General features: G+C 41.5%; 1 protein-coding gene across 8 annotated transcripts in view; it reads right to left on the reverse strand.

Moving 5' to 3' along the window:
- Positions 1-13,306, reverse strand: part of arap2 (ArfGAP with RhoGAP domain, ankyrin repeat and PH domain 2) — a 127,999-nt gene that overhangs the window by 32,495 nt on the left and 82,198 nt on the right. For all 8 annotated transcript variants that reach the window (XM_085806279.1, XM_085806280.1, XM_085806278.1 and 5 more), the window contains one exon: positions 6,131-6,275. In XM_085806279.1, coding sequence (XP_085662405.1) covers positions 6,131-6,275 — 145 coding nt within the window. The remainder of the gene's footprint in view (positions 1-6,130; positions 6,276-13,306) is intronic.

Raw genomic sequence — 13,306 nt, forward strand, 5'->3', positions numbered from 1 at the left:
TCAGCTCCTCTAAACTCTTGGGGGTTAAACACATTGCTCAACAGCACTCAGGTTTTAGCACTGATGCTTCTCTGTCACTTTTCCTGCTGTGTTTTTTTTTTATCCTGTTCATCCGGGGATCCAACTTTTCTTTGTTTTGTTTTTTTATGATTAACATTTTTCATTTTCATTATTTCAACAATGCAGCTATTACAGCTACACAAACTGCATCAATGTAGACAAAACATTAAATAACTGTAACAAAAATAGACACAGAAAATGACTCCAAACACATAGTAAGCACTACATTAAAGAGATAATTGGTTAACAAATGAAAAAATAAAAGCATAACAGCTAAATAAAATACAAACAAATAAGAAGCGCTGTTCTGTATTTTTCACAATAACAGAAAACTTGCATCTCTCCACTGTATAACCCCTTTTAGGAGCCCTTAAATATTAGCCCCACTTTGCTTCATATACTGTAGATCCAGTCTACCCAGTTGTTTACATGACATTTTTTCAAATGCTGTGACTCGTGCCATCTCCACGGCCCACTCTTGAAGAGAGGACGCCTCCTCCGTCCATTCCCTAATAAGTATTTGTCTAGTGCTGATCATAATACTGGTTTGGACATAACTTTTGATATGTTTATCCTGTCACTGCCAGAACTGAATGAATGATCACCCAAAATAAATAATCTCCTGTAGGGCTAAATGGCATTTGTATCTCTGTGATCTCACACAAATTATCATAAATATCGGTCCAGTATTGCTGAAACATAAAACATGAACTAAATTACCTCAGATTTGCATCACCAACAATTTGTGAGTAATAACCCTAATCTAAATAATCTGGAAGGAGTCCAATAAAAACGATGTATCATTTTGATTTGAATGGATCCAAATTTTCTTTATGAACATTGGTATAAGCGTGTCTGAAATCTCTCAATGTCACCTATATGGTTATTGCAGTATGACTATATGGTTACTTTCTCTCAGTACAACCATATATTGTTATTATACCCTACTCCTATTATCCCATAATGCCTCCTGCTAGCTCACCTACATGCACTGTGGCTGTGTTATTATTATCTATATTACATATGCCCTGTAACTGTGGGAATGTGATGTGTTAGTTGGTCTGTAGAAACTGAATTTCACTCTGGGAATAAATAAAGTATTCTGAATCTGAATCTGAATCTGATTCATTGGCTGGATGCCGTGATTTACTCACAGAGTCTGTTTCAACTGCAATTTGTTGCATTTTGCTTTTATTGATACATTAACGTTTCCCCTTTAGCCAAGTGTAAAAACTTTATTTTTTCATTTATAGCTTTATTTCCCACCTCTCTCTCTCTATCTTTTTTTTAATGTGCAACTTGACACTGCACATCAAAACCGTGGAGCTGTGGAAACTCTCCTGTGAAGCAGGTGGAGAGGGGACACTGTTTAAATACGGTGCAGGCTGTTCACATTAAAAGAGCCTTGGCTTTAATAGTTGGGTAGCAAATAAAAAAAACAACCTTTAGCTCTTTTCTCACACTTCCACACAGTCGTAGGTATCACCGGCCAGACATCCAACAGGTGTAACGGTGTGGTTTCCAAAACTGTAGCTAGCAGACTATCACTATGTCTTCTAAAAGTGTACCATTAATAGACGCTGTGACCAGGTGCCATCAGTCTAAACATGTCCACCAACAGTTTTCCATTCAACGCTAGCTTACTGACAACTTTTACATGAATTTCAACTTAAAATCTCACTGCTGATTTTATTTTTCCTCCCTCACTTGAGCTCCCAGAGGTAACACACATTATTTTTCATTATCTAGTCGGCACAGAAAAGAACATTTTTGTCTCTCGACTTTTGGGGTATTCATATATAGTCTGAGGTTTGTTTTTTGAAACTTTTTTTTTTACTAAAATCAAGGACTTTGGTAAGTCACAGTTTTGTTTTTGTGTTTGGACAATCATTATATTCTGTACTAAACAGAGTGTAACACAAGTTGAAGATTTTAAATACCTTCTTAATTATTATTAAAGCTTTGTTTAAGCCTCAGTTTTCTTAATGAACATTAAATACAGCAACTTTTTGAATTTCATGCTGGAATCATTAGTAAAAAAAAAAGTAAAAAAAAAAGCTGACTGCCCTTTACACGTAAAAACGTTCACTTATGTTTATAAATCCACAGTAGCTCCGCTCACCCCACATTACAATGTAATGTAGTTCAGATGTGCAGACTTTGCCTTGGAGCGTCATGCATGCAAATCTTAGCAGTGTGTGTGTGTGCGAGTCAGTCAGTGAGGGACGGTCGGTCGGTCTCCCTGCTGGGTTTCTATTTGAACAGAAAATTGTATTCATGCACTTTGTGTGAGGCCGTACACACACACACACACACACACACACACACACACACACACTGTACGCATAATCCCTCAAAAAGAAAAGGATCACGCATCCACGTCTGCACTCATTCGTCTACGCGCACTCGCACACATTCGCGGAGCAAAGCCCTTGCTGTCGGAAGCAAAAAGGCAACTATTAATCTTTGTTGGTCTTTCTCCTCCTGTCGTCTCTGCCTCCAACCTCTCTCTCTCTCTGTCTTTGTCTGTGTGTGTGTCTCTCTCTCTCTCTCGCTCTCAGTGAAGGCACAGAGGTCAGAGTTTCACTATCTTAATGGTTTGAACACAGTGCCAAGCTGTAGCTCCCGTCTCCATCAGTACGCCGCGGCGAGGGAGGCTCTAAATGCTACAGCGGCGGGGTGTTTAAGGTGGCGTGTCACGAGGGGTCACGGCAGTGCTGAGTCGCTCTCTTCTCACGCGTGTCAGGGGAACAGGCGAGACACGGGTGTTTGTGTGACCTGGCGTGACCCCGTCTCCCTCCCTCCCTCCTCCTCCTCCTCTTAGCTCCTCGCCGGCAGGTGTGCAGGCGCTTGTTAGAGGGAGTCCCAGAGGGAGGGAGAAGCCGAGGGGTGAGGCAACATGCTGGGCAAATAGCATCGTGGAGAAAGGGCAGGGAGGAGAGGACAGAGGGAGGAGGGATAAACTGATCAGTGATCGGTTTTCTCCCCCCCACACCTGCCTATTTAACACTGAACCAAAGCAAGGTGTCTCAGTGATGAATATGATGCTACTTCTTTGTTTTTTTGGGTCAGAGCTTTTGTGCTCATTCTGCAGTGAGATAACAGACTCTGTAGAGAGAGAGAGAGAGCAGCGGCTTTTCCTGTGTGTGTGTGTGTTGCGTTCTAAGTTTAGATAACTTTATTAATCCCAAAACAGGGGGAAAAAAACACAACTTAACTGAACAGATGCAATTTAATACATTTTTCAGGGTCATGCAGCCCCAAAGATGGAAAACAAGACAGGACAATATGGTCAAGAATGACTTGTTATTAAATAATTTTCAGTACATCTGAGCAGCATATGGCAACAGCTTTAATAACGGCATTTATCATATAGATTTTTTTTTCTATATTGCTGAAACCCAGACCTGAATAAGCAGGAAGAAACTAGTGGTAGGTTTTTAACTATAAAGTATTTAAGTTTAACTAAAATCAAAACCTTCATGAGACGATGAGACAGTGTTTGACAATAAAGAATTAACTCCACTGTTGCAACAATCACATTTTCCAGTTTATAGATGTGGAATGTAATGTCCCTGGACAAACCACAGTCTGATGTAAAAATGTTTTATGACCAGGATTTACTGCCAACAGCAGGCGAGAGGACATACAGTAGTTAAAACTTTTGTAAATGTGACTTTTTTTAATACTTTTTTCTTTTAGGAAAATGAATTCTGCATAGTTGAGAATACTTAATTTACTGTTGTTTTTTTCACAGCACTGTTTTGGTGAGAATTGACTTTATTGGAGTCATTGTGGGTAAAACAGAGGACCAGATATGCAGTATTAGTCATCTGCAACCAAACAAAACCAGAGTACCCTGCTCTATCAACACCTACACTGTTGACAGTGTTGAAAACACACCATCAGTATCTGTGTTATTATTAAAGTACACAATCTTGTGTGCTAGAAAAATACTTTTTGTTGTTAAGTGTCATCTGACAGACTGTTCCAGTCTCCTTTATGATATTCACCTATGGTTTCAACATGCACAGAGTGTTTATTTCCTCCTTGAGGCTTCTGTGTTGCTCAGAGAGAGTTGTAATTCCCCAGCATCTCTGTATGGATCTACATACATAACCCATCTCTGTAGGCGGCACCTACACGTCTTCAAAAACTTTGCTATTTTTATTTGTGTGTGTGTGTGAGAGAGGAGGAGACGGTGATAAAATGAGCGTCATAGAGAGTGAAACGGTGCAAAAAGCAGCCGAAAAATGACATTAGAAAAGAAAGAGGAACAGGAAAAAAGCAGAAAGATTTGTTTCCAAGGGTTTTTTAGTTGAAATTGAAGGTCAGAATCGACGGTGAAATATTCTTGTCGAAAAAGGAAAATGAGTCAAAAAAAAAAAGGTCCCAACTTATCACCGGCCAACATACTGGCTTCGCATTAATTCCTTAGGAGAGGGTTTGTAATATTCATACGACTTTAGCGAAACGTATGTGTCGGGGCGACGCTATAATTCACGGTGTCCTCTGCCACTGTGAAATTACCCAAATGCTGTGTTTAATGGAAACGACACCTACGGCCTCCTGTAGAGCGGCGATAGGTTGCTGGTGGGAGTGTGTCATCTGCATACGTTAATATTCATGAGCCGGCAGACAGTCAAAAGGTGAGGCGTTCCCCGCTCTTTTTCTTTGGCGCGCAGGCATGCTGGCAAGGCGGGGAGGGAGAGAGGGAGGCGAGAGTTGAATCCAGTGAAACACACGGACATTATGACTGTTAGCGACACAGGAATAATAGCCATTCTAGCCGGCGATGCCACGACCTGTAACTGGGGATGTATATGCGCCGAGCTAAAAATGGTACGTGTCGCTGTTAGTTTATAGAGTTACGGTATTATCGCCGCAGGCTGTCACGGCCGCTGGTTCGTGTCCACTTCATTTCAAAGGTCATAGTTTCATCTGGCCAGATGTGCTCCTAATAGCTGTATAAATAACATTTACAAATAAAAGCATTGTTCCCTCTTCACAACATCTGCTGCTGTCATTAAGGACCTGGCTTCTGCTTTAATCATAAGCCATTATCAGACTCCTCGCTGAGGGACTGGAGTGCAAACACACACACACACACACACACACACACACACACACATATATATAGTAAAGATGCAGAGGGAGAGGTTGAACAGAATTCAAACGTCTTCTGCTTCTTTGTGTGTTTGTAACTCTTCCAGGAGAAATAAAGAAAGTTTGTCGCCTGAAGAACTTTTTTTTTTTTTTTTTTAAACTGAATCATCATCTGAGGGAAGAAGTGAAGAGAGCGAGAGCGAGAGCAGTAGGTGGAAAGGTCCAGTGAATGGAGAGAGGGAACAGGGCGGTTAAAGACGCAACGTTCGCTCGCCTGCATCTCCGTCTAAGTAAACAGGAAATATAGCAGCCATAAAGCCTTGATAGGTTCTGTTAAAGTGAATAATGCCTGAGTTAAGACTATGCTAATGAGACATATGACGAGAAGGAGAAACACCGCAGGGAGAGGGGGGGGGTTGAGTTTGCATACGTGTGTTTATGACCAGAAACCAGACTGAAGCTCTTGTCATACATGAATCATATGTTGCTGTATGTTGTAATTTAACCAAATAAAGGGAAATAAATCATTTAAAAATTGTGCTGGGTTCGGTTGTGTAGGACATGTGTGTCCTTAAAACAGGTTGAGCAATCACATAAATTATGATTTAGTGGAGGGAATGCAAATTAAGCATTTTAAATGTGTGTATATGTGTGTGCGTGTGGCTGCAGAGTGTAAATGAGCGCCCTATAACCTGGCTGAACAGCTGCAAAGTTTGATTTATGTGTAAATTACCATTTAATATACTGGATTTAGATGAATATTAAATGTTAGGTATTAATATTAATACTCTAATAGCTGCACAAAGTCTGATTTTGGCAAATTTAATTCAGATTTGTAATAATTCTATTGTAAACCATTTGATACTTCAAAGTTTATGTGAGGAAAATCCACTCAAATAAAAAGTAAATGTAAAGCACAAGCATGTGCACGTGTCGTGCATTTACACAATATGTGTGTTCATACCCAGCTCCAGTCATGGTCTCTGTGTTGTTGACAGCCAGGCTGACCACCGTGGAGACGTTCACCCGGCCGATGGGCGCCGCGCTCTTCTCGCTCTCATAGTAGCTCAGGAAGCCGCCCTCCAGCGTGCACCAGCGACGCGCCATGTCTGAAATACACACATAAATCACACATGCATTAGACCGGCGTCATGAAGCCCAGCGGCTAGAGTAGGCACCCCACAGACAAAAGGTAGGAGTCCTTGCTGCTGCAGCCCTGGATCGATTCCACTGGTGGCCCTTTGCTGCATGTTCTCTTGCCCCTCTCTCTGTCTCCCCATTTCCTGTCTATCCATAAAAGGCCAGAAAAGCCCCCAAAATATACTTTAAAAAAAAGAAATATACAACGAGACAATGTAAAACACACATTTAACACATTCTTCTATGCTACCGTTTGACAAAAGATGTAAATTATCAGCATATCCCTTGATTATCCATACAAGGTCCAGGTTTTTCTGTCCATCCATCCATCCATCCGTCCACATCAGTCATTCAAGAATTTTTCATGTCATGCTAATTTTGATCTGAGGAAAAGTCTAAAAGATCTGACATGTTAGTCAAGAGGAAGCTACTGGTGGGTGAATGCCGTCACCTTTGGAGAGAGCCAGGGTTGTTGTTTCCTATTCCTTCAATATTGTCATTTAAGCACATGCTAATGATAGCATTTAGCTCGAGGCACAGCTGTGTTTCCGCACAACCTCACACCTCCTCTTCTTCTTCTTCTATGGGCTCTATGCACAGCTCCACTACTTCCTGAACTTAAGGCAGCTCTTTTATTTCCTGTCTTACATTATTGGACAAACTGATTAATCCAGGTGTGTCTGACCATTGTGACTACTCATACACACCTGGATTAATCAGTTTGTCCAATAATGTAAAACAGGAAATAAGGGAGCAGCCTTAAGTTCAGGAAGTAGTGGAGCTGTGCATAGAGCCCATTGGAGCACAAACAGTGACAAATGGTCACACGCCAAGCGACACTATCATAAAAATAGGTAACGAAAACAATGACAGCAATACAGTTGACTAACATTAAGCAAAAGTATGAATTATTGCTCTAATTTTCCATTTCTTAGAAGAGTGCATTTATAGTAACAATACGTCCTACTTTAAGACATGAGTCTCTGGAAAATGTCAATTTGCGAATGCAACTTAATCTGATGCTAACGCCACCGACTTCTCCTTAAGCCTCCATTATGTCTGGTGTCGCTGTAACTAACTGTAGAATCGCACATTTCCATGGTGATAAAAATTGAACAAATTGTCCATTGTTTGCAGAGTCAGAAAAAGAATTTAATTAGAGCCTGCAAAGTAAGTGATTGGTCTGTGAGCAATTAGCACCACTCCAACCCCCATTTAACACAGCTAATGACTCCCTACAAGCTCCGGCAGCACCACCAAGAAACTGTTTAAAAGTCCGGAGATGAAACGCTTTCGCAGGCGGTTTTCACACACGGATGGAGGTGTGAAGTTGTGGCAGTGTCGGGGGTCTTGACTTTTCTTCTCCGTGAGGTCGCAGTTGAGGCAAAAACCGAGTCACTTTTAGGCAAAAGCCAAACCAAGGGAGCGCTAAGGCTAGCATGAAGCTAACATCCTTCCAGAATCAACTCCGCTCATCTCGCCGTCCATTTAGAGAACAACCGAGCCAAGCAAGACGGTATGTGTGGGCACGCACACAGAATTAAAAGAGTTAAGAGACTCCAAGTAAGTGAGCAGATTTCAATCAGCAAACATGATCTCGGTGGAAAAGCTGGAAAACACACAACATTGTCTTTCATGACTGTCTGACTGTGCAATTTACATAGCCAATGAGCATGAAGTTCATGAAAACATACCTAATTTTGGATTTTCAAAGTCACCGTGCCATCTGCTTTTTTTGTTCCGCAACAAACACACACATATACACAAACACACACATACACATACACACACATCCACAAACAGCACCCCCACCCCCTGTCGCTTGCGACTCCAAAGTTTCCACTGTATTCATCTCATGAATATGCTAATTGTGCATTCCTCTGCCAACTGTGTGATGTTTCTGAAGGAACAGATATAGTTCCAATAAAAAAAGGAAGTGTCTACAACTGGCTGTTAAAAGAAAAAAAAGATGTGATAAGCATAGGAAAGGAGGATGTCAGTTTCACTCTATTCACCCTTGAGCTGCCTCTCTGTATGGCTCTCTGACTTTTTCTTTGTCTTTCCTGTCTCGGAAGGAAAGAAAAAAAACAATTTGGACACGATTCTCAAAACAGCTTTAAAAACTGCAAAAACGACTAATATCTGGTTGCTTACTGTGGCATTTAAAAAAAAATAATGTTCTTTTGACCCCACTTCCCTTCAAGAAAAGAATTATTCCAGCAGCTGAAGTTTCATCGTCTCTATCTGAAATGAGCCGTGCATGTAGTGGGTTTGTATGCCTCTGTGTGTGTGTGTGTGTGTGTGTGTGTGTGTGTGTGTGTGTGTGTGTTTGTGTCTTTGTGAGTATGTGAGTATGTGTGAGAGAGAGGGGAAGAGAGAGAGAGAGAGAGAGATTGACTCTGGTATTTAAAGTCATTACCAATCCAATCTATCTGACAGGACGCTGTGTTGTCTAGGTGACAGAATAGATCGTAATGCACTTCGCTTCCGTTGCAAATGTGTCCCCGGATTGTTAAGGTTTTGCAGAAAATGTCATGTCCATCATTTCCCCACCGGAGGATAGTTAAGTCCTTGTTTTGTGCCGTATTTTGCAGTAATTCTGCCTTCCTTCACCATGTCCGACCTCCAGCAGGGTAATAACTGAACAGTGTCATTTGCGCTGACATCCGAAACCCTCACAAAATCATCTTCTTAAGAGGCACACTTAATTTCTGAACTGAAGTCAATTGCTATCATAAGCTGCTAGAAAGCTGTAATGTCACTGATTATCCAGACGTTTTGCTTTATAATGGTTCCTGTGGTTGCCGGGGTTATTAGGGGGTTTTAGCTTATCCAGTGAACACAATGCCAAGTACAAACAGGTATTGTCTGGGGCAACCAGAGCCCACAAGATAAACAGAGAGCAGGTATACTTTTGTTGATTTATATGTTGTCCTTTAAGCTTTTTAAAACCAAGCTGAGGCGCTGCTTTATTGGATGGATTGCAAGGATGTTCATTGTCCCTAGAGGATAAACCAAACTGACCTGTGAGATCCCCAGACTTCTGCTCTAGCACCATCCTATGTTGAGGTTTCTGGGGTCAAGTGAAATTTCCCAACAGGGACTGGATTTACTTCTATTCATGGTGTCCATCATACAGTATTCCCCAGAGGACGACTCCTAATGAATCATATTTATGGTCCATGGTGAAACGTCTTAACAACCATTAAAATTGATAATTTGGATTGGACAAGGGCATTCAAACGTGGTCAATTACCATCATCAGGAGGAAATTTCAGTTTGCAAAATACTTTCATACTTTTTATTTCTAAGCAAAAATGTCAAACTTTCCTTAGCTCCAGCTTCTCTAATTTGAGGATTTGCTACATTTCTTTATGTATGTGATAATGGAATAAAAATGTTTGAATTTTGGAAAACAAAGACTTTTTAGGGCGATAAAGACCTTACCCATAGTCTTGTTTTCTTGCAAATTATTGGATAATTTAACTTCTTTGAGCATCTTATAATGAATAAAAGAAAAATTCATCTTTAATGGTCCATGAAGAGACCAAAATACTTTAGTTTTCTACAGGATTTAAGAGGAATTTTAATGAACTACTGAATAACTTTATCTCTTTTTCCTATCCCTATTAAAATACCATCATATTAAGGATAAAAACAGACTCTTTAGTTGAGCTAGTCAAAGGCAATAGAGATATATAAGCAGTGACAAGGGGTCACAGGAGACATTGTCTCACTCGGGGTGGACACGACGAGTCAGAACTGTTTGGAGCTGCTGGTCAAGGACGTGTGAAGTCCCAAAGGGTGTAGACGTTGAAATATGTATATAAGGGGGACTTATACGTCCTAATACATCAAAAAAATATTAATAGATCTCATTTTGATTTCAGGATATGTGGCATCAGGATCCTGTCTCCTTGAACGAACAGCCCTGACAAGATCTTTCATCTACGGTGTAGAGAAGGGGAAAAATGTTTTTAATTTGCTCTCCCTTCCAAGGACAAAAGACACACACACACAAAAATCCCTCTGTGAATCCAGAAAGCAAATTGCTGCGGGATCCTGGGGTCCAGACAGCATGGACACATGAATGGGCTCAGTACTCGGCCAACCAGTGTCTGAGAAATTATCCTAATAATGGCCAGCCAGGAAACCTAAAGGTATGGTACAGATGTCCACATTGGGCCTTTAGCTCGCCAAGGAGAAGGAGGGTTTCAGAAAGGAGAGAAGGAATTTAACTGGGGCCAAAAGGTGAGCAAATGTTTGACAAATGTAATTTCAGATACAGTTATCTCCTTTGGGTTTGAATTGTGAATGAATATGAGGGATTTAGTAGATTAAGGAGAGGAACAGAAGACGCTACGATGAGAGGAATTAGACGCTTTCATGGAGGCCTGTATGGAGAGGAATATCTGAGACCGGGCTACGAGCAGAACCAATGTGACCCCGGATATCACCACTACCAGTGACAAGGCTGTCATTTCAGTACCATAATGACTGCAGTGTAACTGTGGAATAGCTGAATTGAGTTTTACTCAGATGGATGTAACTATTATCCAGATATCCTGAAGTCTGTGGCACAAGTTTCTTCCAAACACGGCGGCTGAATGCCTCTGGATCCCTTCGAGACATTCCCCCCCAGGAAACTGGCTATATCAGGGGGGGAAGTAAAAAAAAAAAAAAAACCCTGCACATCACCGAAACTGCGAGCATCCTTCTTCCTTCTTTGTTTGTGGTTAAATATTTCCTTAGTGGGTGGGACACCACTTGCTTCTGCACAAGCACCATCGCGATGGGAGGAACAATAGTGCTTGATTTACAATCAAGCAGCTGCGTCCATTGCCAGCTGTTCCACACACACACACATAGACACACACATACACATGTGTGCGCGCAGCATCGGCCCCCGCGGCCCAGCCGTTCGCCGCAGGAGTCCACAACCAGCCGCCAGAGACAACGCTAGCGGAAGCCAACCGTTGTACATGCCTCCACCAGCTAAATTGGGCCAATTAGCTTGTATGCCAAGAGTTCTCCCCGCTTAGCATCTTCCAGAGGAAAAAGAGGCCTCCAAATCTACAATGTGGACTCTATCTCTCTCTTCTCTTTTTTTTTTTACCCCTTTACTCCCTCTCTTATTGCAGTGATTCGTAAAATAAGCTAAAAGCACCAAGCATGGTAGATGAGCCTGTTGATTAGACTAATCAAGTCATCAATGATACGATTAAAGCGTCTTACTGTTCATCAACTTGATGGACAAAAGTTATGGAAACACTATTCACCCAAAAGTTTTCCCTCTGCTGCAACTGCACTCTTTCAGATTTACCCGATGTCCGCTCTAAACTCTTTATCCCTCGTTTCAATGTGCACCGAAACGGCAGGCTGTGCCCCTTTCTCGTCCCCCTCTCCTCCCCTTTTCTGCCGATCTTCCGCCTATCTCGCCATCAGACTAAAATATCTGCGATGAAGACATCTGCTGGACAGCTTGTCAGGGAGGCTGGAAATGGAAATCGAGAAACTGAGGGGATCTGAATGATCCGTCTGTGCCAGAATTACAGCCCACTTCATTACAGGGAGGAATGGACAGATATGGCATACGATAAAGTAAAAAAAAAAAAAAAACACTATCCTGCCATGTATTTTTGGCTTTAGCAACGGAGCTACTCAGGCATTTAGGGCAGCAATATGAACAAAGACATCCTGAAAGGCATATTAGATGAAGACAAATTGGCTAAATAGGCTTTGTGTACTTCTCATCAAATATAAAACAGTGCGGCATAAATGTCACTACTTAGGAACTGCGATCATTTAACATTCTTTGAGAACTAATTCCCGCTATAAACCATGAAGAAGATTTGGTTTATTAACAAAAACTTGACTCCAGCTTTGTAGCTGCAAAGTAATTGAATTGTTCATGTGGGCTCAGATTTGTGTCCTCAATAAAACTGGTAACATAATTCTACTGAATTCTCTCTCTCTCTCTCTCTGTCCTTCCTCTCCAGACATCCCATCCTCCTCCTCCTCCTTCTCTCCCTCACCAGCAGTTATGAGTTACTGTTGCAGGCAAAAAAAACAGAGCGCCACTGATGAGGAAAAGACAAAACTAATCAGAAATTAAGGGGTGCCATTTCCCTGCTGCCACTCACCATCTCAGACGGGAGCTGCCCACTGTCTCCCCCCTTTTTTCCTCCCTCCTCGAGTCTCTTTTGCAGGCGCGTAGAAAACAGCATGAAGACACACAACGCAAGTACACACTCTTTAATGTGAGTGTAGCATGAGTCACTACCCTGAATGTTTCAGAAGGGAGGGGGAGGGAGGGGTTCAATAACGTTGGAATCAATTGTGCAAACCGGAAATGGAGCAGAGCCGCAAATAAAGTGGAGAGTAAACCAGCTCGACCTTGATTTAAGCACAAATAACAACAGTGAGGAATAATGTTTTTTTTAACCCTTACTGTAAATATATAATATATATTCCCAGCATTAGCTAGAATAAGCACAACTAAATACTAAGGAGCGTTATGGTGGACCAAAACGGCAATCCCATGTCAAGGCCACTTGCTAAGGTTGGGCAGTGATATGGTATCAAGGTACAGTATACCGCGATATCTTAAAATAGCAACGGTATCGGTTCCATTACATTTTTAAAACATTGCAGTTGTTATGTGTGTGGTTGAGTTTTCAATTTTACTCCAATAATATAATGTTTTCCTTTCGGGAGATGTTTGATAAAGATGATGGACGTGATGTTGTCAAGGAAAAGATGGCGAGTTGTGCATATAGTGAGTTGGTCCTCAAGAAAAACACAACTTCTGCAAAAACCCTGGCTAGATTTGAAGCACTATGTTGCCATATTATCATGTGTGTCCTGTAGGCTTGTGTCGACATTTTTTTTTTCGTGCCAATGTAATAAAAACACAGAGACGCTGCTACAGCTGTGCAGCGCCACATCCGCTGTGATGAGCTGATCGTGCTCCTATGACGGCTAGATCTTCTAATGTTGA

The sequence above is a fragment of the Trachurus japonicus genome, chromosome 18 (genome assembly GCF_045865225.1).
Source record: "Trachurus japonicus isolate A0001 chromosome 18, Traja_1.0".
NCBI classification, from domain to species: domain Eukaryota; kingdom Metazoa; phylum Chordata; class Actinopteri; order Carangiformes; family Carangidae; genus Trachurus; species Trachurus japonicus.